Raw genomic sequence first — 26,146 nt, 5'->3', positions numbered from 1 at the left:
CCTACAAGGGACAATTTAGTGGGATTACAGATAAGCTGTTCACTAACATATCTGAAATTGCAGTGCTATTTATAATGTGATGCTCACCAGAGGCTGTTTATTCTTCACAAGGCAAACTATCCTCATGGCCTCCTCATTGTCAGGGAGTTTGTCAGGAAGCTGCGGCAGCACTGGACCGTAGTCCCTCTGGGCCACAGAATCATGAGCAGAGAGCAAAGCCTAGGGAGAAATACATAATTAATGGTAATAAAACAAATAAAACAAGACTGATTTAACTTTTATTTACATACATGTACCACAATTAAACTAGCAAATTAGACTCTTACCTGCACATGAAGGCATTTCAGTAAAATATAAAGCTCTTGTGCCTCAGAGGAAGGAGCATCCAGTCCTCGCACACTGGCCATAATCTGTAGGAGAGTAGAAGACAGACAATAAAAAAAAGAATAGAAACTGATAGGATTACTTCAACCTTTACTCAACCTCAAGTATGACTTTAGAAGACTTGGACTATACTTAAAATAAATTATACACTGTAAAACCAAATGAGTTAATGTAACATTGAAACATGAAACATTGCATTAAATGAAATAAATTAACGGAACTTATAACTATTGTTTTTTAAATGCTTTAAATGGTTTTGTGTATCCACAAAAATAGAGCTCTCTTAATATTATATAAAAATAAAAATACTTTCTACTTAGCGCAAGCACACATCAATGTGACCATCACTCTTATGTAATGAGTAGTCAATGCTTTTTAAATAAAGCAACATACTTTAGCTAAACCTGTAACTATGTCCATTTGGAAGAACTGGATTTTCAAGTCATAGCTGTTGTTGTTATTACTACTACTATTACTACAAATATGTGTACTTATTGGATTTTTATGTTTTTATATATTATTCTAAGTCCTTAGGTGTGTTGGGTCGGGTGAGGGAAAGGGAGAGTTAGTAGTTGTCAAAAATGTTTTCTTTCCTTTATTACAATGTTTTTTGTATACTTTACCAAAATAATAAAAACAAAGAATTATAATATATATATTTATAATGTATACACAGATTGTTAAAGGAGACTAAATGTTAAAATTAACTGTTATATTAAGCAAGGTATGCTGGGAAAATGAAATTTGTTGAGTCAGTTCCAGCTTAATATAATCAGTGAGTTCATGTAACTTTATTCTATTAAATACAGTTTTATAGTATAGTATTTAAGTAACATGAACATGTTTCAATGATTATATTATATTATATTATATGGCATGAGAGTTTCATTAGATTGATGACTGATCTCTGTGGAAAAGCCCTTCAAAGCAAAGTCAGTAATAAAGTCCACTGACTGACGTCCTGAGACAGTCTTGAGGAATAAGGCAGGTATGGGCTTGGGGCATCTCGACTGTGCTGTACCAGACACTCATATACCTGCAGGAAATAACAAATCCTTTACGTGCAAGACAAAACCAAACTTTTTTCACACTCAGTGTCCAGTGACCTGCCCCTGGGATAATGTCAAAACTAGATAGTCACTGGTGTAAGTATTGAATGAACATGTCTTAGCCTGAGAAGAGAGTAAAGCCAAGGAGCACTGAGGAGACTGTCCAGAAGATCAGCACCATTAGTCTCTCTGTCTATGGAGAGTCTCACTCCCTCAATTACTTCTGCCAAGATCTGAGCCAAACCTACACATGTGAAAGAGAACAAGACTCAAATTACTGTATTTGATTTGCTGCTATACCATTGTGCATGTCAAGGCACAACATCACTGTTCTATGTACAGTATTTGTAAATACACACCATTGTCATCTTGTCCAGGTTGTGTCACTGGCTCCTCCTCCATTGATTGTTGCATGATAAACTTCTCTATTCAGATCACTGCAGTCCTATATATATATATATATATATATATATATATATATATATATATATATATATATATAGATTATAATAGCTTTAACTGGTCATTTTGACTCTGTATTCATAACATCTTCAAGTGCCTGGAAACTGGAAAATTACCCATGTATAAAAATATTAGAAAAGGAATAATAACCTTAAGAGAAGGGAGCAGAATTATAAAATAATGTTGGAATAAATAATTCACCTGCTATAAAACAAATCAATATAAAAAAATAAAAATAAAAAAATAAGACCATAATTTGCATTTCTGCTGCATAATTATAAATCATGAATTATGAGTGCAAAACTACCGGGAATGTTACACATTTAGCTGATTACTTGTCTTAAAGAACAAATTGTAATAGTTTGAACTTGTCATTCTTATTCATTATTCCTAACACTTTAAAAATTACAAATCTTTCACATATTTACAAATATATATTTATTTATTTGTATTTAAGACAAAAAATTTTAGAATGAAAAATAAAAAAGCTCAAAAACAAACCTAGTTACTTTATAACCTTGAACCTTGAGATATAAACAATATGATGGTCAGCCAGTGTCATTTATCACAAAGATCATCTACATCTACAAAATTAATACATGTCAGATTGAAGTATTCTGAAAATTGTGCAATTCATTTTAAGAATGAAATTGCACATCGATTGTGATCTCTGAACTCCGTTATGAAAGCAGGTGATGTGAAGATTAGATCACGATGCCGCACTTACTTCCTTCCGCGTCCTCCTCCAAACCACACTGATGCTTCTTCATCCTACGTTTAGACCAGGTAGCTGTAGAGCATCTTGTTAGCTGAGCTTTATATTAAGGTGATATGCTTCTAGGCTGCCAACATGCATGTGATTTTACTATAAAATGTCTCTGATTGTAATCCTTTTCTATCAATACAAGTCTAACTTTAATATTGCTCTCTTCTGAAAAAGTCGTCTTGTCTGAATCAGGAGAGAAATACGCACAAATCAAGAACTGTTTAGAAGCAAAAACATTCAAGAACAATTCTAACCAAATATGTTGGTGTATTGTGAAGACAACAGGGGATGGACTTTTTCCACTGAATGAAGAGTTATTATGGACTTACAGTATATTTTGGTGAGAAGTGATGACGTCATAGTAATAAATTTGTTTCTTATGAGCAAACAGAATTTCACTTCACAAAATGTTAGTTGATGGACTGAAGTAATGTGGATTACATTCTGGACTATTGTGATGTTTTTATAATTTGTTTCTACACTCATTCTGAGGGCACCCATTCAATGCAGTGGATCCAGTTGTAAGCATGTACTGCTAATTTTCTTCAAATCTCCTAAAAGTCAGATTCTAGAAATTCTCATCTAGATTTTGGATGGCCCGAGGATGAGTAAATATTCAGCAAATTTTCATTTTTGGGTAAACTATCGGTTTAAATGTAATAATATCAGGACACATTGCTGATGGTCACAGGTTACTTGACCAATGAATGTATCCACATTACTTGACCAATACTAATGGTCTTAAATTGAACCTCATTATTTCTATTATCTATATTATTATCAATTCATAACTATATAAGAAAGGTGACAGAGAAGAAAAACACATCATAAATATTATCTGACAGGTATGTAATGTTTATTGAAGTAGTGAAAGCAGTATGCTAGAAAATGGTTTACAAAAACAGTTCAATCACTCCTTTTTTCATGACTTCATCTCTACAAATTGTTGTCAAACTGTGGTGATGATAACATTTACAGAAGATCAACAATGAGAGTACAAGTAGTTTATCAAAACCAGTAACCTTCTGAAAATTAAAAAAATAAATAAAATAAAATTTGCTATTGTATTTACCAGAAAAAGTGCTGTTGTCTTTATGATCTTCATAAGCAATACTTTAGTAATCAGTCAAGCCAATGACAATGATCTGCGGATAATGGCACCAGCTAATAATTGGCTGGTTTTCAACACTTGGCAATTTTATGATTTTCAAAGGTTTTAGTATTTTGCACAAACTACAGTGTAAAGTTATTGTTTGTTTCATTTCTTATCAGTAATTCACATACTCTATATAGCATTGAGCCATCCTGCTCTCTAGATTTTGGCCATCAGTAATTAAAAACCCACATCTGCCATTTAGATCTCATAACAAGCCTGTGTGACATCAGCAAAACTCTTTCAGTGCACGTTCAAATGTATAAAAGATGCATTCAGAGAAACACACACACACACATACAGTACTTTTTCACAAGTTCTTGATCGGTTTGATATAAATGAAATAAGTTCATTCATTAATAAAGGCATTCGTGGAACAAGCAAAATGTAAAGGTTATCACTAGTTTTGCATTGCAATTATTATTCCTTTATTGCACAGTGTTGAATGCCACATTTTCAGTCAAACGGCAAAAATACATAAAAAAATAGTCTTTAGTCTTCAGTCTATTATTTAAAAAAAAATCTTAAATTCACTCTGGTACAGTCTAGTAAGACTAGATGATATAATTACAACTAAATCAAATTTCAAATAGTAAAAAGCTTCATGTCAGCGTTCTGTCATGCTGAAATGGAAACCTCATATTCTCTCAGAATTTCCATGGAGTTATAATCAGATGGATTATACAGTTACTTTATAAAACACATCATGATATATTATCTGACTTCAATTAGGAACTAAATTATTTGTTCACCATTGCAAGTCACATTTACATGAAGGGGGTTCAAAAACACCATTAAGTCACAAATCCCTACTTGCAGTTAAGTCTTCAATGTATTTAAAAACACTGCAACCCCGCGTAATGTGCAAAACGACAACAAATCCAGTAACGCAATTAAAAGCTACTTATACTAGGGATGCAGCTATAGGATTTTTTGAGCACTGATTACAAGTTAATAGTAGCGATACTATAAACTTTCAGTAGGGTGACAGTAACTCTTTTCAAAGCTTTTGCAGTAACAAGCTACATTATCTAAAAACACACCACTGCTTTATAACAGTGCAAATTAACTAAATAATAATACATGCTCTTCTTGAATGCCATCTCTCTCTCTTAAGTTCCTTAAGAAGGATCATTTATATACTTTACAACCGTCCAAGAGTTTGGGATCAGTAAGATGTTTTGAAAGAAATTAAACAATTTTATTCAGCAAGGATGCATTGAAGGGACAGTTGACCTTCAGTTGCTGGTCCATAGATATATACAAATGAAAGTCAATGGGGACCAGCAACTGAAGGTGAACTATCCCTTTAAATTGATTAAGTGACAGTAAAAATGTCAACAATATGTGCAAAAGATTTATATTTTTAAATAAATGCTGTTCTTTTGAACTTTCTATTCACTAAATCTCCAGAAAAAAATTATGATTTCCACAAAAATATTAAGAAGCACATTTGCTTTCAGCAATGATCATAAGAAATGCAAATCAATATATTAGAGTGATTTCTGAAGGATCATGTGACACTGAAGAGTAGAGTAATGCTGCTGAAAATTCAGCATTGCATAACAGAAATAAATAACAGAAAAATATTTTAACCTGTTAAATGTCACCCCGTCCCGTATACGGGACACCTATGTTGACTATACTATATTACAATCAAATTTAATCTAATCTTGACAAACTATATATCGTTGGAAAGGTCTAAGACTCCCAAATATATATTATACCAATATTGTTTGTTAAAAATTATGTAGGAAAAGTAATAGATCAATTTATGACAAGAGTGCACACTCAGAAATCTACATTACAAAAGGAGCTTTGACCTTTGTTTAAAAAAAAGACTTCCTCGTTGCCTTTTTCTCTATCACATTTTAGAAATCATCAGAAGTTATATATCACTTGAAAACATAAAATCTCAAAATTCATCCTTCAAAACCCATTTTAAAATCAGACATTGCATTACCATGTAAATGGCACATCAAAATCATGTTACAAAATGTTTTCAGTCATGAAATATAAAAATTTAGGTTTGTATCATGCACATTCAAGTCTATCTTCAAAAACGTGAGTGACAGTTATCAGGTTAAACTGAAATAAAATTGCATTTAATTTATATTTAAAAAATGTTTTATGTATTTTGATCAAACACGTGCTGCCTTGGTACACATAAGAGACTTCTTTCAAATCTTACTGACCTCAAATGTTTCAACAGAAGTTTATGTATGATAGCAAAATATTTTAAATACTTCTGTTTATCGCTGTTGCTTATAAATAAGCATTGTTTAAGTTTATTAGTTCTATATAGAGTAAATATATTTGTTCAAGTTACTGTAAATCTGAGATCTGATTATTTTTAAATCAGAATATGATAATTACTTTAAGTATAAATATATAAGCCTGAGACAGAATTATACAGAATATAATATATAGCAATATGTCAGTTATTACTGAAACTGAAAGTAATAACCTTGTGTCACCCATTGAGTGCTTATTCTTACATAAAACAGAAAACGTTTATTTTCTGTCCAGCTAATATGGGTGTTGAAATGTACATGTTTCTTCAAGGGGTAACTGTACTGGCAGTCAGATGGTGGTGATGTGAGAGTCTCAATAGTAGTAATCTCTGTAGAAGAGTGCTTAAAGGGTTAGTTCGCCCCAAAATGAAAATTATGTCATTAATAACTCACCCTTATGCTGTTCCAAACATGTAAGACCTCCTTTTATCTTCGGAACACAGTTTAAGATATTTTAGATTTAGTCCGAGAGCTCTCAGTGCCTCCATTGAAGCTGTGTGTACGGTATACTGTCCATGTCCAGAAAGGTAATAAAAACATCTTCAAAGTAGTCCATGTGACATCAGAGGGTCCGTTGGAATTTTTTGAAGCATCGAAAATACATTTTGGTCCAAAAATAGCAAAAACGACGACTTTATTCAGCACTGTCTTCTCTTCCGTGTCTGTGTGAGAGAGAGTTCAAATCAAAGCAGTCTGGATATCTGGTTCACGAACGAATCATTCAGTTCACCAAATCGAACTGAATCGTTTTAAACGGTTCGCATCTCTAATGCGCATTAATCCACAAATGACTTAAGCTGTTAACTTTTTAAAAGAGGCTGACACTCCCTCTAAGTTCAAACAAACCAATATCCCAGAGTAATTCATTTACTCAAACAGTACACTAACCAGATAACGAACAAAACATTGACTCGTTCACGAGTCAAGAACCGTTTCTGTCAGACGCGTCCGATTCGTGAACCGAGGAGCTGATGATATTGCGCATCATGTGTGATTCAGCGTGAAGCATACCGACACACAGAGCATCTGAACTGAACTGATTCTGTGCTAGTGTCATGAGCGCGGGTAAACTGAAGGCTTGAATCAAGGGCAATCATCGCAAATGACGCCATTATGTCGAGCGCAAAAGAACCGGTGAACCGTTTTCTTCAACCGGTTTATTGAATCGAACTGTCCGAAAGAACTACTGGTGATCCGAACTCCGATGCAACCGGTTCTTCACTCGTGAACGAGTCAGTCTATTGTTCGTTATCTGGCTCGGCTCGGTGTTCATCTTCACAGCAGTTCAGTCAGTGTACTGTTTGAGTGCATGCATTACTCCGGGATATTGGTTTGTTTGAACTCAGAGGGAGTGTCAGCCACATTAAAAAAAAAGTTAACAAGTCATTTGTGGATTAATGCGTATTAGAGATTAATAATTTATAAGATTAATAATCGTTTAAAACGATTCAGTTCGATTTGGTCAACTGAATGATTCGTTCGCGAACCGGATATCCTGACTGTTTTGATTTTAACCATCTCTCACAACAGACACTGAAGAGAAGACAATGCTGAATAAAGTCATCGTTTTTGCTATTTTTGGACCAAAATGTATTTTCGACGCTTCAAAAAATTCCAACGGACCCTCTGATGTCACATGGACTACTTTGATGATGTTTTTCTTACCTTTCTGGACATGGACAGTGTACCGTACACACAGCTTCAATGGAGGGACTGAGAGCTCTCAGACTAAATCTAAAATATCTTGGGTGAGGATATTAAAAGGATTTCTGAAGGATCATGTGCCAATGCAGACTGGAGTAATGTCAGCTGAAAGTAAATAATATTATAAAATATATCTTAAATATTTGACAATATTACTGTTTTTAGGTGAGTTATTAATGACATAATTTTCATTTTTGGGCGAACTAACCCTTTAAGGGAGATGAGCGGAAAGTGAGCTTATTTTTGAGACCTGAAATAAATGAGCACATCTTGACTTGACCTGTAATCCATGTCTCTTTAAATGAGCTGTGGCTGCTCCACTCGCAAACAAACCCCTCCTATGTTGTCTTCTCAAGCTGAATCTGGTTGTAGCAGGCCTAAGGGCAGAGAAAGAGATTCAAGTAAAACGTGGAAGAGAATGAAACGGGACTAGTGCCTGCATGTGATGATGAGATTACCCCTAAAATTCATTCAAATCCTTAAAGGCTTTAGCTTTACAAAAAAAACTTTTGGTTCATAAAACAAGCCCACTATATTTAAAGGGGTCATGTCATAAGTATTAAGTTATATGAAGTGATCAAACTAAGAATTTGTCAAGACTTTTAAATGAACAAGGTAAAATTGATATTTTAATGCCAACTTTATGATTTTGAAAGTATAATAATGGTACTTGTCCCTGAAGCTGTGTGAAAACAACTCACTTTGAGAGTTGTTAACATGAATCCAAGGTGTCCCAGCTGTAGACTGCCGTCTGTAAGGTCCTCAATCAGACTCACTTCAGAGCCCAGGTTTCTGATCCTACACATTCACAAGCGACAGGTTCTTTACATGGGCAGAAAAACTGCACATACATTTATGTTTCAACTGAGAACGTCATTGCAATGAGGTCTACATGCAGTGAAAGGTTTAGAAAAGTACCGTGCGCGGAGCACCACATAGAGGAAGATTGGAAAGAGGTCATCCATGCACCACAGAAACTCTTTCCCAAGCAGAGCCTGCACATCCTGAGTGACCTCCTCAAAGGTCAGCTGTATCACTTGCAACTTGTCTGAGGGAGTGAATGCTGTGCTGTAGAAGCAGAGAAAAATAAAAAGGTTGCTACTAAAAACTTGTTGTTGTCTTCTGCCTTTGTTACACACATGACTATCTTCACCTGATCTGTTGCAGGGTTTCAACAGCAGTGGCAAAGCAGGCGTCTTTAGTACTAGGCAAGACCTGTCCATTAAATTCAAATGAACCAATAAAGTTATATATTTTCACAGCAGTGTCATTACTGACTACTTTCTTAGAAATGACAGAAAGCTTCACCTGCTTTTTCTCTCCCAGTACAGAGATAGAAACTGGCCAGAACTTTCTGGAAAACAAAAAGACATTCGACTGAAAACTGTAAAAGCCACCGTCCATGTTATAAAATGTTATAACCACACTTTTTTAATTTAGAAGGCATTATGCATGCATTATAATGAAGGATACTCTTTTAAATCCCCATTTAAAAACACTGCATTATAAATACAGTCTTGTGTAGACTGACTACTGCGAATCGTGAGAGTGAATTGAATACTACTAATGCATTTTTGCAATGCCTTCTAATTAATTAACGATATTTAGCTTTCCAGATATAATTTGCCTTCATTTTTCATAATACATCCATTGTTTATCAACCAAACTTCTTCTCATGATATTTTCATGACATGTTCCATTTGAAAATTGTGTTTGTGCTATACATTTAACATAAATGCCCGTTTATGTTACGCGTCTAAATACTTTTTAAGGTCAGTATAATTGTATCATCAACATCGTTATAGAATAATATTTCATACTGTTACTTGTGTCACTTACTCTTGTACTGCAAGGAAGGCTAGAAGAGCAAGATCAGGCTGTTTGTTGAGTCTTAACACACAGTTCCAGTACACCTCCTCCTCTCTCTCTTTCTCTAGTGTGTAGAGGGTGAAGAGAGGAGGGTAAAGCCTCGGCATCAACACCGGCAGGAGAAGACTTGAGCTGCTCACTAAACAACTGCAGCAGAAACAACACAAGACTCTCATACTTTCAGAAAGTAACTATATCTCTTTGTATATATCCATCAAATGTAATACTTTTATTCTGCAAGGATCCATTAAAATGACCGAAAGACACAGTAGAGACATGCACAATGTTACTAAATATTTCTATTGCAAATAAATGCTGTTCTTTTGGATTTTTTATCCATCAAAAAAAAAAAAAATGTATCATGTTTTCCACAAAAATATTAAGCAGCAAAACAGTTTCAATTTCAATGTTTCTAAAACAGCAAATCTGCATATTAAAAGGATTTCTGAAGGATCATGTGCCAATGCAGACTGGAGTAATGTCAGCTGAAAGTAAATAATATTATAAAATATATCTAAATAGAAAACGACATTTTAAACTAGTAATATTTAACAATATTACTGTTTTTACTATTTTCTGTTAGATCGGTCTATAAGCATACAAATAGATGATAGGTAGATAGATCAATATAAGAAAATGCAACTTAAAAGAGCAAAAGTCAGAAATAACAAAACAGTGTTTCAGTCATAGTGATGCTGTCTCACCCCTGCTGTGGAGTTTCTGAGTGTGTACTGCTGTTAAGAGAGTCTGTGCCCTCGTCTGAAGAACTGGAGGAATCCAGAATAAAACCTCCATCCTCAGGGAGACCAGGAAACAGAAACCTGCCGCAAAAAAAAAAAATTAAAAAAGTACCTTTACAATGAGTGAAATGCTTCCTATCAGCTTTGAAAAATGCTCTGCTGGCTTTTAAAGGACTATGGTTTCTAGTAACTCATACTGAGACAATCACAGAAAGGCCTGAACTAGGACTACCTGACTATTTGAAATATGCGTGTTAGGTATGACTGGATCTCCTCCACTGCCTGCTGTAGGAGGCGTCTGTTGGAGCCCACACCAACATAGGTCATCCTGTACACAGTCACAAGGGTCTCCAGCAGCCAGCCCAGTGGGTGAAGAGAGGTATCACAAGCCTAAAGAGAGTCGATACACCCCCGCCCCCCCCAAAAAAAGTTGCAAGACATTTAAAAAAAAAAAAAATGAATATACACTACTATTCAAAAGCTTTGGGTGTTTTTTTTTTTTAGAAATTAATATTTTTTATTCAGCAAGGATTCATAAATTGATCAAAAGTGACAATAAAGACATTTATAATGCTACAAAAGATTTAAAATATATTAATTTATTATTACAATAAATAAATAAATACTACTACTACTACTACTAATAATAATAATAATAATATTATATATATATATATATATATATATCGGTTTCCACAAAAATATTAAGCAGCACAATTGTTTTGACATTGATAATAATAATAGATGCTTCTTGAGCAGCAAATCAACATATTAGAATGATTTTTAAAAGATCTGAAGACTGGAGTAATGGCTGCTGAAAATACATCTTTCCCATTATAGGAATAAATTACATTAAACAATTTTATAATGATTAAGAATTACTTTAACTTGGAAAATATCCCAGAATTACGTACTATGGTTACATAATGTAAGAAATTACTAAACCAAATTTTACAACATCTAAATCAAGACAAAAAACTATTTTAAAGAGGCACTTTATGGATGTCGCATACTTGTGGATCATGTCCACCTGTGGTCACTGTTCTAAGACACCTGTGATATATATATATGTATGAAGTCAGATATCTTTAATAGTTTGTTCAAAGTCCTTGCAAAAATGGCTCAGAAGAGTAGATCAAGTCTGAAAAAACTCTATAAACGGGTGTTTGCAGATGCCACTTGTTTTGATTTTTTCTTTATTTATTTTTTTATATGATTAAGTTACATTCTTTATTGTGACCCAAGTGTCCAAATGTTTTTTTTGAGGCATCTGTACAGCTGTGCGAACTTGGAAGTCTCACCTTCATGAGATACCGCCGGATGTTGTTGTAGGAGTCTGCAGTAACAGGGCTCACATGTTGAGGAATCACCTCAAGACTCTCCAGCATCTTAGTCTGAGATCGGCTCAGCTCCTCTGCACTATAGACAAACATACGCCACTTATGATTTCTTCACGCACTATTCATATACATTCACGTCTTTTGTGTACCAAAGTTCAAGTTTTGTAAACTATTGAATTAGTATTTGTTTATTTTTCACTTTAACTATATGTTGCAGAGTATAAAGCATTTTGTATGTTACAAGCCTAGTGTGATCACACCTTTATTGTTCATTCTTGTGTGTGTGTGTGTACATACCGATCTCTCTGTTGTCTGCGTCTGGCAGTGAGGGCAATGGCGATGTTCTCCCAGGCTTTCTCATACACTCCTTCACCAGGAGTTTCACAGCCTAATCTGCTCCAGCACTCATCAAACACTGCCTTCCACTTGTCTTCTGCAGGCACTGCGTGTTGACCAGCCAAACTACACACAGACACAGATTAAAAAATACTTAGAAATATACAGCAGGCCAAACCATTATTCATGAATCATGACACACTTACGGAATCTTTCTTTCTCTCCTCAGAGCTTCAAAGGGTTTTGTAAATGTTCCAGCCACTCTCAGACCGTCTCCCCAGTGACCGTCAAAGACCCCCTCCAAAGAGTCCCCATTAGGCATGAACAGAACACCCTTCACATCCATAAAACCACAGGACATTCAAATACACAGAAGCATTAAGGTGCACAAATCACAAATAAGGTTTCTACAAATTTACTGTGACTGGAAACGGTCACAATATTTCAAAGACACCTTTCCACACAGAGTCCAGTCTTCTGAAAACTCGCCCTCAAAGACAGTGTCATCATCACAGAGAAGAGTCCCATTGCCCTATATCAGACAAAAGTCATCGGAAGTTGCTCAAATAATAGTACACACTGTATCTAGTGCCTAAACAGCTAAAGAAGTGTATATACTGTATAACATAAGCAAATTACAGGCACATAATAACATCTCAACTGACCATCATCTTGTTATTAATGAAGTTTCCTTCATAATACAATCCAAACTGAGTAATAACGACTCCGTCTCCATGACGCTGATCATCGAGCCACATTCCCATGTATTTCTCTCCTCTGGGAGATAAGAAATGAATGAGTTGTTCAAGCAGGAGGATGTTTAAAATCTCAAATTTGGTAACTGTGATGTACATACCTGCTGAAGTCATCGCACACCCCATAGCCTGTTCTCTTCCCTTGAACCCACTGGCCCACAAACACACTACTGGAGGAAGGAGAGGCCAACTTTCCACTGCGTAACATGCCGTGACCGTGACGCATGTTGTCCCTGAATGAGCCCTCGTATACCTCACCTGAAGCATACCTGCAAAGACACAACACACAGGCCATGGGTAAGGTACTAGAAGACAATTCTACCAATTAAAGGAGTTCAGGGTACCCCATTAACTGATAATGTTTCAAAGAGCTTTTTTATACACACATTTACATAACTATTACCAAAATGTGCCAACGCCATGTATTTTCCCCTCCTTCCAGTGACCTTGGTAACGCTCAAACTTGTTGAAGGTCGTGTTGAGCATCATAAAATCTCCAAACCTACAAAGAGAAGAGAAATGGCGAGAATAAAAACATAAATAGTATATTTGGGGTGGATAAGATCTGTAATGTTTATGAAAAAAGTCCCTTACAGTATGTTCATCAAGGCTGCATTTATTTGAACAAAATACAGTGAACAGAAATTTGGAGAAATATTATAAAAAAGTTTTTTGTTTAAACTGTTTAAAATTGTTAAAAAGTTATTTATTCCTGTGGTATCAGGCAAAATTTTCAGCTGTCATTACTCTAATCTTCAGTGTCATTCTAATGTGTTAATTCGGTGCTCAGAGACATTTTTTTTTGTATTACCAATGTTGAAAACAGTTGTGCTGCTTAATATTTTTGTGAAAACTACCTTTTTTTCAGGATACTTCAATGAAGAGAAAGATCAAACTAACAGCATTTATTCAAGACAGAAATCTTTATAAATATTATAAATGCCTTTATCTGAGACAATTTAATACATTCTTGCTGAAATAAAAAATGGTAGTGTATATAACAAAGAATCTGCAAGCAGAGGCATGTTCATCTTACTGACCCATCCTCCAACCCGTTCTTGAATGTGCCACAGTAAACTGTCCCATCTGGCCACTTCAGGCTCCCTCTGTTTAAAGAAAGGACAACCGAACAACATTAATTCAACAAGCACCAGTGGATTCAAAGAAAATGATTTTGGCATGTTAGGCAGTACTACTGCTGGTGTTCCCGGAAACATAAAGGCATGACAGCCCTGCTTGTGTGATTGAGAGAAATATTTGAAAGAATGTTTTGTATTGTATAAAGTGTGAAAACAAATGGGCCATGTACTCACTTGCCATGAAGCTTGCCTGACAGCCAACGGCCCTCATACGTAGCATCTTTGAGTCGACCCTCTTTGCTGAAAGTGTAGGTGGAAGTACGTGACACAGAAGTTTGACTTTTCTGGCTGCTTCTAGACAAACATGTCCTCCCATTCAGGCCTACAGTAAGCACGTCCTCAATGGCCTGGTTAATGGCTTTTAGCCACTTCCCCTACCAGAAAGCCAGTGGGCGGCAGAATTAATGCAGAGCAGAAAAACATCTGAATCAAACTCTGACTGCATCAGTGCATTACCTTTTCCAAAGGGGACACTGCCAGAACAACAAAGCTATCTTCAGGTGTGGTCACTTTAAGGCCATGTCTAGTAATGACAGTCATAGATTAAACTGGGGCAGAAGCTTAATTTGTTGGTTTATGGCAGGGTTGGGCCACTTCGGTCCTGGAGGGCCACTTCCCTGCAGAGTTCAGCTCCAACCCTAATCAAACACACCTAAAAATGCTAATCAATGTATTCAAAATCACTAGGAGGCTACAAGCAGGTATGTTTGATTAGGGTTGGAGCTGAACTCTGCTAGACAGTAGCCCTTCATGACCGAAGTTGCCCAACCCTGGTTTATACGGATTTATTTTTTTATTTTTTATTTTTTGGTATAGTCACAACAGTGTCCTTAAAGCTTCCATACAGCAAGTGCAAGACCATTTCAGACCATTTAACAATTAATGAAATGTCATGTGCTAAACTAAACATTACTTAAATGTACTAAAGCGGCAGGAAACTGAATGAACGATAACAAAATGTTGAGATACTGAGATAACTTACTGGCCCACATTTAGATCTGAGATGGGCTCCACCCACAGTGTAGCAAGTGGATAAATGTAATGAGATGAGAACTGCAGAAACAGAGAGAATTTAATAAGTTAACCACTCTCTCATCTACAGTACATTAAGAAGGGAAGTGAATAAAACAGGTTTGCCTGAAAGAAAAAAAAAACACATTAGCCATATTAAACACTGTCAGTACCTCGAGGAGCTTCACGCACACCCATGTACAGTACCTACATAAGAAATATAATATGCTCTCTTGAAAAAGGGAATCCACATCCAACAGCCAAACATATTACTACAACTGAGGCATAAATCAGTTAAAAAGATCCATTTTATTTGATGGAAATAAAAAGTATGTAATGAAATAGTATGATATGATGTGATATGACATGATATGATAGTATAGGTGAAATAGTGCCCCTCTGAGGTGTGTGATCAGTCAGACATTGTGAAAACTGATATTAAAAGCTTGTGTAGACAAGGGAGGAATTTTAAACTTTTAAATGTTATCGTCATTTTCAAACTGGTAAAATAGACCAAGAAGAAACAGACCAACCAAGCATTCAGAGAAAACAGCAGAGCATACCCAGTTCAAGTTTCAAAAACCACAAAGCAATATGAGGCAATATGCCAGCAGTCTTTAAAACAAGCACGCACACACACACACACATTGGGGTTTTGTGTTTTAGGCTGACTCTCCAAAAACAAAATGATTTTCACACGGTACAAATGCTATATTTTCTATCCAATAACTCTACCCCTAAACCTAACACTTACAGAAAACGTGCACTTTTTTTTGTTTTTCAAAAACAAAACATTCTTTAGTATGAATTTATTTTCGTAACCACAACATAAAAAATTGCAGGTTCTACTGTGGAGACATTTGGCATATACCTGGACCACACACTCACAGACTTTATATGGAGTTTATATGGAGCTTCAGTGTTAAAAATGAGAAGCCAGTTGTTTAAAACCGGTTGTCCTAACTATTTTGATTCCATTTCTGGTGTTTTAAAGGTGTAAAGATAGTATCATTAGTAAATGTACCATTATAGTATTTATTAACATTTAAACTAGCTTATATCTTTATGTTTTAATTTTTCATTCTAACTTTTGATATGAGCTTTTGTCTTTTTAATATATATATAGAAATATATATATATATATATATATATATATATATATATATATATATATATATATATATATATATATATATATATTTCTATATACAGGAGCTTTATATTTATATTAGTTTTAGAAAATGTTTTCTAAATATATTTAATAGATTAGAATTATAATATATTATATATATTTAGATTATTTAGATTACATTATTTCAGTTACCTGTCAAAACATTTCAATTTTTTTTCCATCTAACATTTGCATTTTGTTTAAGCTTTACTTCAATTAAACGCATGATAACAATGCTAGCTAATAATGAGAGGGAGAATGTGCTGCAAATGACACAAGCTAGACTTGAACTCATGTTGGCACACTATCTGCCAGGCCCTATCTTCTACACACTAATCGGTTTTAAACAAGTTTAAAGTTGGGCACAAAATATGTAGTACATAAAGATTCCACACTAAAGCAAGGTTTTCATTCATCTTTGTTGCCCACTCTTTCCTTAAACCTGATTACAACATAGCATGAATCTACATACATCATTCCTCAGCTGAATAATGAACTTCAGTTAGCCCGAAAATAAAGAAACCCCCCCCCAAAAAACACTGCAAAAGAAGCCAGCTGATAATTCAGAAGGGAGAAACAAAAGGCCTTAGCTTGGAAAACTTCCATCGGACAACCATTTTTGTTTTTTCAATGTCTCAAGTCTTAAATTACACAATGATTATGTGAAGGAAGGAACTGAAACACACAATACTCACAAGCTTCTTTGAGGGAATAGTGCCCTGAATGAATGAAAACAATAAAAAAAGAACATGAATGAAAAAAAAAAAAAAAAATTAAAAAAATTAGTGTAATGAAAGTAACAGGGTGGTAAAATTTTGTGCTAAAATGAATGAACCTGTGCATGAACCAGCACATCATTGAAGAGGATGAACCAGCTTGCAGAGAATCTCCCAGCGTTCTGTAACACCAGAGCTTTATTACTGCTCTCACAAACCAGACGACGAGACGGCTTACGCAGGGATTCCTGAGAAAGAGAAGATCACATATAGAGAACTCCACACATGCAGACACATATCATGTACACATGCATCTGTTCGGCCACAAACAGATTTCCACATTAACCATACAGAAATGTATCTGAAACTTGTGGTCATATCTGACACTGTTTGGTCTTGCAGCATGCTGACCAATTCAACTTCATTAAAGGAAGTAGTAACTAGGTCGACTTAACCACATTATATTATATAAAATATATTTTATATATATATATATATATATATATATATATATATATATATATATACACACACACACACTGTACAGTAACAATTGCTGCTGTCAGGGTGGGAAATTAATACCAGCCAAACCAAATTATTTTGCAATTATTTTGTATCAACCACTACAGCAGGCAAACATTTCTTATTAATATTATTTGTTAATTAAAACAATTCTCAGATTGACCCAGAAACTGTTGCTTAGTAAAGAGAACATATGTGGTATAAATGAAAAGTCAATCTGATTTACTTCTAGTTTGAATATTGATAGATTGTTGGTGCTCAAATGTACAGTACAATGCAAGTACTCTTCACACTCACTCGCTCACTCGTGAGAGTGTTTTCACACTTGCTATATTTCTCTGAGCATTTAAACTGTGTTTAATTTATGTGAAACATCAGTGGTCAAAACTTCATATGCTTTGTGTGTTTGCTCAATTTCATTCACAGAAGAACTCTTTTAATGTTTCTTGAGCAGCAAATGATCATGTGACACTCAAGACTGGACTAATGGCTGCTGAAAATTTAGCTTTGGAAATACAGGAACAACTTTTACAATACATTCAAATTAAAAATAAAAACATAAAAAATATTGCCAACCCAAATCTTCTGAAGAGTAATGACCATATTCTTTGATTTATATGTTGCTATACAACAAAAGCAATGTAAGCTATGGGAAGCTGTACATTGACCTGTCAGACAGGTACCATCATCAGAAGCCAGGACTGCAACTATGTATCTGCTTTTGAATTAACTGACAGCAACAAAATGTTATATTCTGCACCATACCGAATTCTTTCCTTTGAAGTTCTTCCAGAAACTGAAAGTGGCCTCAGCATCTCTTCTCTGCTTGCTGACAAGGCGAGCTAAATCTTCATATTTGGAGCAGCCATTCTGAATCCATTCATATTCCTCAGTGCTCTGAGACACAATAAAAGAATGTGTCATGTATATTTAAGCCACTTGAACTCCTTTAAAGAGCGTAATGAGAATAACATCGTTTTCTCACCACTTCAAAGCAGTGGGCTAGTTTCAGAAGTAATCTGTTATACCCATGCAGGTGCTGCAAAGGCATATAAAACAAGTTGACTAACAGATCATAGTGTGATGTGCTCTTCTCCTTGGACTCTAGCAGAGTCTGTATCAGCTCCAGTTTCTTCCCAAAGCATTCTCTGAAGAAACAGATCGTGCATGAGCAAATGTATTATTTGCATATATTATTATGATGCCAATAGATACTATATTAATGATTATGACAACGCACTGTGAGGGTTTCAGCAATGACTGGAATCCTCCCATAACAAGAAAGTTTCCTACTGGCTCGCAGTACCTGAGGATAAACATCATCTCTGGTGTCATCACAGAGAATGTAAAATATAAACGATGCTATTCTATTTGAGTTTGCATAGTACTTACTCTTTATATGTGTCCATGAATATGTCTGTGCTCTTGATCAAGACCAGTGTTTTGATCACTTTGCCTCGCTGCAGGAAGTTGGTGAGGGATACTGAGTGCTGTCCCGTCAGATGGCAAAGCTTGCTGAAACTACCAGCCATCTCTTGAAACAGCAACATGGAGGACGGACCCAGAGACAAGGCCAGACCCGCTGCATTATGGCAGAGCAGATGCAGTCAATATTCAATTATATAACCCAATAACAATCTATTATCCAAACAATCCAAAATGTGCAACGAGTAAATCAATCTGTTACATACCACGCGCTAACAGGGGGCTCAGGATTTGGCTCTTCACCTTACTGAGGGTGCAGTAGAATTTCCTCTCCGCCGAAGCGAGTTCATGGATTGTAGCTATGAAACCCATTGCGTTCTGATCAGCCAAGGCCAAACAATTCAGTCCTCCTCCAAACACTTGGCTCACATAGCCAATCTAAACCAAGGACACAGCCAATTAATAGCAAATTGCTGCTTTACATATAAAAACACACAACAATTATGTTTTATATTTTACATTTTCATTTTAATTTGTACCTTAATTTACAGTAATTTTATGCTTTTGTCATTTTTATTTGATTTTTTATTTTTTAAATAACTTTTTATAATACTTTTTATTTCAGTTTAAGCATTAGTTTGATTTCATTTAGCAATTTTTGGTACTTCCACATTTTCTAATTGTCGTTTAGTTTAAGGTTTTCATCTATTATTTCTATTTTCTTTCAGATTTACTGACAAAAATAAATCTAAAAGTTATATAAGTTACAGTTTATAATATTTACAGTTACAGTTTATAATACTCTCAGTTTATATTTTAGATATCTTTTGGAATGTCTATTCTGTCATTATTGTGATTATTACAGTTCCCCCCCCCCCCCTTTTTCTTTGTTACTAATTTTGTGGTATGTACTGAAATGATGTACTCGATGTACAAAACTTTTCAGTAAGGTAGAATGGCATCAGCTAATTTATGAGTTTATTGTGTAAAATTAATAAATGTGGATGTTATTTTACAAAACGGCTTACATGTTAAGAAGGAGTTACACCGCACTCACGATCACCAAGGTGCCAGACAAACAAGCATGAAAATCTCAAAAAATGAACTGTATATGCCCTGAGGATGGTCGTTTGACCGAAAGCTTGGTGATTAAGTTTGCTTAAAGGATTTCAAGTGTGCAGACAGTTTATTTTTTGTTCTTTTTTGAGACAAAACGGCTTACACACAGTAAAAAATAACTGTATCAACAGAATAAGCATTCATAAGCGTCTGTACGAACATTGATGCAGAAAGGCAGAAGGGTGGGCGTCTGGGTGCAGGTCCCGGAGAGGTGATGAGCGCTGACAGTGTTCTCCAGCACCTGCTCTCCGCTGTAGTACAGTATGGGCTGATAACAGTCCCCATCAGCCAGCAGCAAAGTGTGCGTTTGTCCTGCTGCCACGTCCCACACACGGATACCCTCAGAAATCTAACGTCGCACAAGAGCACATTCATTTTTATCCAGGGAACTGCATTTATTAAGGTCTGCAGAAACGGTGATTGCATATCATAAAAATATTAAAGGAGGTATACCATGGTGAGACTGGGAACTGTGCTGGAAGCATTCATACGACCCAACTGTCCAAATTTGTCACTTCCCCAGGAATAAACCTGTGACAGACAAGAAATACACATTTATTGTTAATGAGAAAGAGGGGACAGAGGGGACAGACCATTTAGGGATCCAGATTTATAATAACAATGTAATAATAAAAAAGTATATAAATAAAACTAATATAACACTGGTTTAAACAGTGACCTAACATGAGCTACAAGGTGTTCAATCAACCTCATTGTCCAACCTAAGGTTTTTATAAAGCAAAAAAAAACATTTAAATGCAATAACACAGTTTCTGATGAGAAAACAATATATTAAAATTAAAGAAATGAGACCCAGGCTGCAGTGACATCATTTGCAAGGCTTTACTGGATAATTAGTAATTTCCTCATAGATATACAGTCTTGTACTTTGAGGCTTTTTTTATACTCATGTATATTTTTTGCTATAAATCAGTTTCGGGCCTATAAGTCTAAACTGAAGAATTGTACAGTCACTGTTGCAGCCTATAATCAAATGGAGAAATATTTTGAAGTCCCTCCCTACCTGACATTGAGCCGTCAGTGCCAAGGAGTGATTTGCTCCAGCAGTGATCTTGACAACTTCCTTTTTACTTAAGCTTTTGATGCAGAGAGGCTGTAACCTGTAAGGGTAAAACCAAAATATTTTTTTCCAGTCATGCACAGTGGTCAAGGACATGAATAGTTAAACAGACAACACACTTATTTGTTTATGAGGGCTCTACTGTACCTGGGCAAACAGTCTCCATGACCCAGCTGACCTTCCTGGCCACTCCCCCAACTCCACACCTCAGTGTAGAGAGAAGGAAGGAGATCTCTGGATTCTGAGGTAGAAGTACAGGTAGTAGTCAGGGCACCCACTGCTGCTCTTAAATGGTTGATTCGATGACAGCCAGAAGGTGACACTGAAATTCAACAGCATATTAAAAATGTCCCTCATGCATATGACCAAATAAGTCAAATTTCTACAACTGTGGTTTTTAAAGGGATAGTTCACTCCAAAAGGACAATTCTGTAATTATCTACTCACTCGATGTTGTTTTCAAACCTAAAGATATTTTGAAGAAGTTTTGACGATTCCATCGTAAAGACAAAAAACAATTCTCAAAATATCACGTTCCACAGAAAAAAAGCAAGTAATTCAGGTTTTGAACAACAAGATATGAGTAAATGATGACAGAATTGTAAATTTTGGGTTAACTATCAGTAAACGTGTCTTGCTGTCCAACAAGACATCAATGAAGATCAATAAGACCATTATGGATGCAATATCATACAAAAGAAAAGCTTTCAGTAACCAGTGCCATTGTAGAAATACCCTGTGTGCAGACATCCATGTTTCATTTCTTCTGCGAGCAAAAGTATTTTGCATGAAATGGGGTTACTAAGATAAATTAGTAATACCAAGATAAAGTAAGTAGTTTTGGCAGGTCATGCTTTACTATGCTCTTACCATGACTCAACAACGTGGATGGCAACTAAAGCAAGCTGATGAAAAACAATTGCTGCATTGCTACAGAAACATTTACATTCATCTTTACATTTTTATTGCAAATTAACGTTGTTGTTTTTTTGGCATGTTGTGCATTTTTGCAGGTTCTGCTAATGTCTCACCAATAAATTGATATCCAGCTGGATAACATAGATAAGGTTTTTCCAAAAAACTGCAAAACATGGCTGTAATAATAATGACAAATAATTTCCAGCTCGTTGCAAATATTATTTTTGTAAAAAAATAAAAATACTTCACTAAAGAGACTTATTAATTAATATTAGAGCCCTGAATGTTATAACCCCTGATTTATCATTTTATAAACATTTTAGGTTCACAATACCTGGAGAGAAGCCAGGTGAAGACCCTCTGTGATTATGTGCTTCAGTGTCCTCTAAAATGATGTCTGTCAGACTGGTGCTCTTCTTGCCTTGAAGAGGATCTGCTGGACAGAGGTCCATTCCAGTGGGCTCCCCTCCTTCCTCACAGGGCTCAAATAAACATCCATTGCTAATCACAAGGTCACTGATGCAAATGCCTCCATCCACACTTGAGTGCTGTGAAGAATCGTCAGAGGTGGACTCCAGTGTTGATTTCAAATGGAGCGAGTGTTTCCGGTCTATGATAGTATCTGATGCACAGCGTTGTCTGCCAGAAGCTGTGATACTATCAGTTCTACTCAGTGCTGGTGAAGAGGGACGTAGTGTAAGCTCATCTCTTTGCTCTGATTGGAAAGGACATGTAAGTGATGTCTGACGGCTCAGAGGATGGGAACCTCCCGAAGTGGTGGCCTCGGGTTGCTCAGCGAGGGTCTGGTCTGAAATTCTTTTGAGGTAGTCTGTCAGAGCTTGCTCATCAGGGTAGGGAGTGTTTTTGGTTCGTCGTAGACGTGGATGTCCAGTCTCAGTTAAAGCAGGATCTGGCTGAGCCTCCTGACTTGTTGCATTTTTCTGAGATCCGACTGAAGAACATGGGTCTTCGCAGATGTTCTTCGAGGACAAAGGGGCTACTTCGAAGTGGGGCGAGGAGCTTTTGCTTTGTGGTGTCTGAGCTGGAGAACTCGGTCCTGACCGACGACCTTCTTTATAATCATTCAGTTCCACTCCAAGTGGGCAGTAATGCTCATCAGAGATAATAACATGGTCATCCTTGTCAATCATGGTGTAAAGGCTCTGCTTACACTGCCCACATCTATCCTGAGCTTGCTGACTGTCCTCTGGGGGAGAAAGAATCTGAACCAGAGCCAGGCTGTGGAACCCACCACAAGCGATCTGAACCACATATCTTCCCACAAGATGCTCCACCTTCTGGGGTTTCCATACCGGGAATACACTGGTGACTAGTCCCAGCTGGCAGCCGCTACCCCAGGCCCACACCTCATGCTTCCTTGACAGGGCCAGAGTGTGCTGTGCTCCACAGGCCACATTCAGGACTCTGACCAGTTGCGGAGGATGGGTCTCGCCATCCACCACACTAACGGGAGTCGGACTGGGTACCTGGTCCATTCCAGAGATGCCACACTGGCCATGAGAGTTCTCCCCCCACATGTGGATGAGGCCATCCTCTGTTACAGCAGAACAGTGATAGCTGCCCGCTGACACAGAGATCACACGCTGACCGTTCAGGACACTTTCTATAACAGGGCCAGCAGGCAGAGATTCGACTCGTTTCCACGGCTGCTCGCCAAAACTATACACATGCCCATCTGAGAGAAGAACGTATTAACATGTGACAATTAGACAATTACATCCAAGAGATCATTTTATGAAAGTTTATAGAAAAGCATTAATTGTAACCATACAACATACATTTTTTTAAGGTGGCTGCCAAAAAATGTTAATCACTGTCCACATGTACATGACTATTTGGTGTTCAGTAGACCAAGTTCTGTATTTGCAAACAGTGATGACATTTTTATATTTATATTCCAGAATTCTGACTTTTTTTATTGAAAATCGGAAATTATCTCTCACAACTCTCTCTTGCTTTTTTTTATTTTTATTTTTTATAAATCAACTCGTCATTCTCTCTTTTTTTCCCATCAGCTCAGAATCAACAGTTTCCCACACTTCTGGCATTTTTCCCCCCTCAGAACTGACTAACTCACAATTGTAGAGATATAAAGTCTGAACTAGGAGCTATAAACTTGCATTTGTGAGAGAGAAAAAACAAAGTCTGAACTGTTTGAAAATAGGTAAATGTTATAGGTTTAAATAGCTATTTCATATTGTAACTGTAAGCTAATAGAATATGCCCCCTATGAACTGCATATGTAAATATTATGTAGATCTACTGTTTAAATCTAATTTACGCTTTAAAAGTCGGGTAACCATAGCAGGTGTCATCCATAGTCTGTTGCTTAAATGTCAAATTGAGTCTTTGACAACAGTATTCAGATTCTGACATCCAAAGGCACAACAATAACTGTGACATCTGCTCCAAATTGGTCTATAACTGGTGAGGAAGTAAGGTAGAAGTAGGATTTATACTATTTCTCAACAACAACAAAAAATAAATAAATAATAAATAAATAAGTCCTGAAGAAAAAAACAACAACCATTTAAAGAGTCAGATAGACGGTCTAAATCAGCCATGGTTATGTAAAATATTCCCGATTTGTCACTGAAAAAAAATAAGTATAGACAAATCTAAATGGATTTTATAGGAATAAATTAAATGATAAAAAAATAAAAGATACATTTAATCCTATGATGTATGAATTACACACCTTGCAGAATCTATACGCTTTTAAAAACGTTTAAAGTCCTCACTGTGAAAATATGGATTTCAACATCAAAATAAAAACAGTTTTATGATATCTCTCATTTTTTTTATTCCAGATTTTCCAGATTCTTCAAGATGTCTGAAAACTCATGACTGCAGTTGTAGTCGAGTCGTTTCCTCTTCATTTCCAGCTTACTTCACTTGTCAAGAGATCTTACCTGTCAGCAGAAGTCCATGTGAAGTCCCCAGTGCAGCATGAAGCACTGGCGTGGACAGCAGCAGTCTCTCCGGGGTCACCCTGCAGGAATAGCCCTGCCATCTGTAGAGCACACCTTTCTCTCCAGAGCTGGAACAAACACATTCGTTTTGAACGTGCATGAACAACAGATGCAAAGAGCTGGGTAAACATACTTCAAAAGTAATTTAGCGTTCAACTGGACGGGAAAATAGCATTCCGGGTTGTAACGAGACGAGAGGGAATAAATAATAACACAGTACACAGTAACACGTTATAACAGAAATAAGCACACACCTGCTCTGTTCCTCCATCAGCATAATTTACTCCATTTTAGACGGTGTGACTCCAGCACCTCAATGGTATCCAGGAGTTATCTAAACGCACTTCACAAGCGAAAGTGACTGACATACGCACTCACACTCAAGCACTCACGAGATGTTCTTATCGAAATTCAGCTCGTCACACACTGAAACCGCACAAGAGCGGATTTACTAAACTTGTCAAACGGTTTTTAGTTAAACGTGACATCGTGCAGTAGCTCACGGAAGAACGGTGCTCCTCTTTGATAAATATGATACGCTCGCGACTCAACTTGTCATAAGAATCACTCTGAAGTTTGTTGTGGGAACTACGGGAAGCGCGGAGGGTCAAAATAGCCTCATTGTGCAGATCTACATAAAGCGGTTGTTTTGTAACGCTATTAATAACAGTTCTGTAACTTTGGTAATGCATATAATCAGGAAACTGTGAAAGATAATGTAATGATCAGCAACAAACTAGTAACTTGCTAATCATGCTAGAAACATGCTAGCAACATTCTAGTAACTTGCTAATCATACCAACAATGTTAATCATGTTACAAACATGCTAACAACATACTTACATGCTAATCATGCTAGAAACATGCACACAACATACTAGTAACTTGCTTATCATGCTAGAAACATGCTAGCAACTAGTAACTTGCTAAACATGCCAACAATGGCAATCATGCTATAAACATGTTATCAACATACTAGTAACTTGCTAATCATGCTAGAAAAATACTAACAACATAGTAACTTGCTAATCATGCCAACAACATTAATCATGCTAGAAACATGATAACAACATAATAGTAGCTTGTTAATCATGCTGGAAACATGCTAGCAACATACTCGTAACTTGTTAATCATGCCAACACAGTTAATGATGCTAGAAATATGTTAACAACATACTAGTAACTTGCTAATCATGCTA

The 26,146-nt window shown here is 36.1% G+C and overlaps 1 protein-coding gene across 1 annotated transcript; it reads right to left on the bottom strand.

The window, feature by feature from the left end:
* Window positions 1-7,909: 7,909 nt before the first annotated feature.
* On the bottom strand, window positions 7,910-25,561 carry LOC113053608 (alsin-like). Its single transcript, XM_026218757.1, has 33 exons — window positions 25,202-25,561; window positions 24,888-25,015; window positions 22,289-23,650; window positions 21,184-21,358; window positions 20,980-21,076; window positions 20,409-20,486; window positions 20,116-20,304; window positions 19,103-19,274; window positions 18,804-18,993; window positions 18,652-18,717; window positions 18,397-18,559; window positions 18,177-18,308; window positions 17,009-17,137; window positions 16,869-16,892; window positions 14,974-15,044; window positions 14,448-14,514; window positions 14,166-14,365; window positions 13,893-13,958; window positions 13,256-13,354; window positions 12,954-13,121; window positions 12,763-12,874; window positions 12,552-12,629; window positions 12,304-12,431; window positions 12,059-12,223; window positions 11,723-11,840; window positions 10,654-10,811; window positions 10,386-10,502; window positions 9,652-9,828; window positions 9,121-9,166; window positions 8,966-9,027; window positions 8,731-8,880; window positions 8,514-8,610; window positions 7,910-8,189 (listed from the first exon to the last, which is right to left on the bottom strand). The coding sequence occupies exons 1-33, from the start codon at window positions 25,222-25,224 to the stop codon at window positions 8,151-8,153; spliced, it is 5,046 nt and encodes a 1,681-aa protein (XP_026074542.1). The 5' UTR covers window positions 25,225-25,561; the 3' UTR covers window positions 7,910-8,150.
* Window positions 25,562-26,146: the final 585 nt, after the last annotated feature.

Source organism: Carassius auratus, chromosome 34, assembly GCF_003368295.1.
Source record: "Carassius auratus strain Wakin chromosome 34, ASM336829v1, whole genome shotgun sequence".
In the NCBI taxonomy this organism is placed as follows: domain Eukaryota; kingdom Metazoa; phylum Chordata; class Actinopteri; order Cypriniformes; family Cyprinidae; genus Carassius; species Carassius auratus.
The sequence above is the reverse complement of the archived record's forward strand: the minus strand, read 5'-3'. Positions and strand labels throughout refer to the sequence as shown.

What these genes read in the sequence shown, in the direction of transcription:
- LOC113053608 (XM_026218757.1), bottom strand. Translation starts at nt 25,224, where the DNA reads ATGCTGATGGAGGAACAGAGCAG. An exon ending in CAGTTCCCAGTCTCACCATG is followed by an intron (nt 20,305 to 20,408) that starts GTATACCTCCTT and finishes GTGCGACGTTAG; the next exon opens with ATTTCTGAGGGTATCCGTGT. An exon ending in ACTTCAAAGGAAAGAATTCG is followed by an intron (nt 17,138 to 18,176) that starts GTATGGTGCAGA and finishes TCTCTTTCTCAG; the next exon opens with GAATCCCTGCGTAAGCCGTC.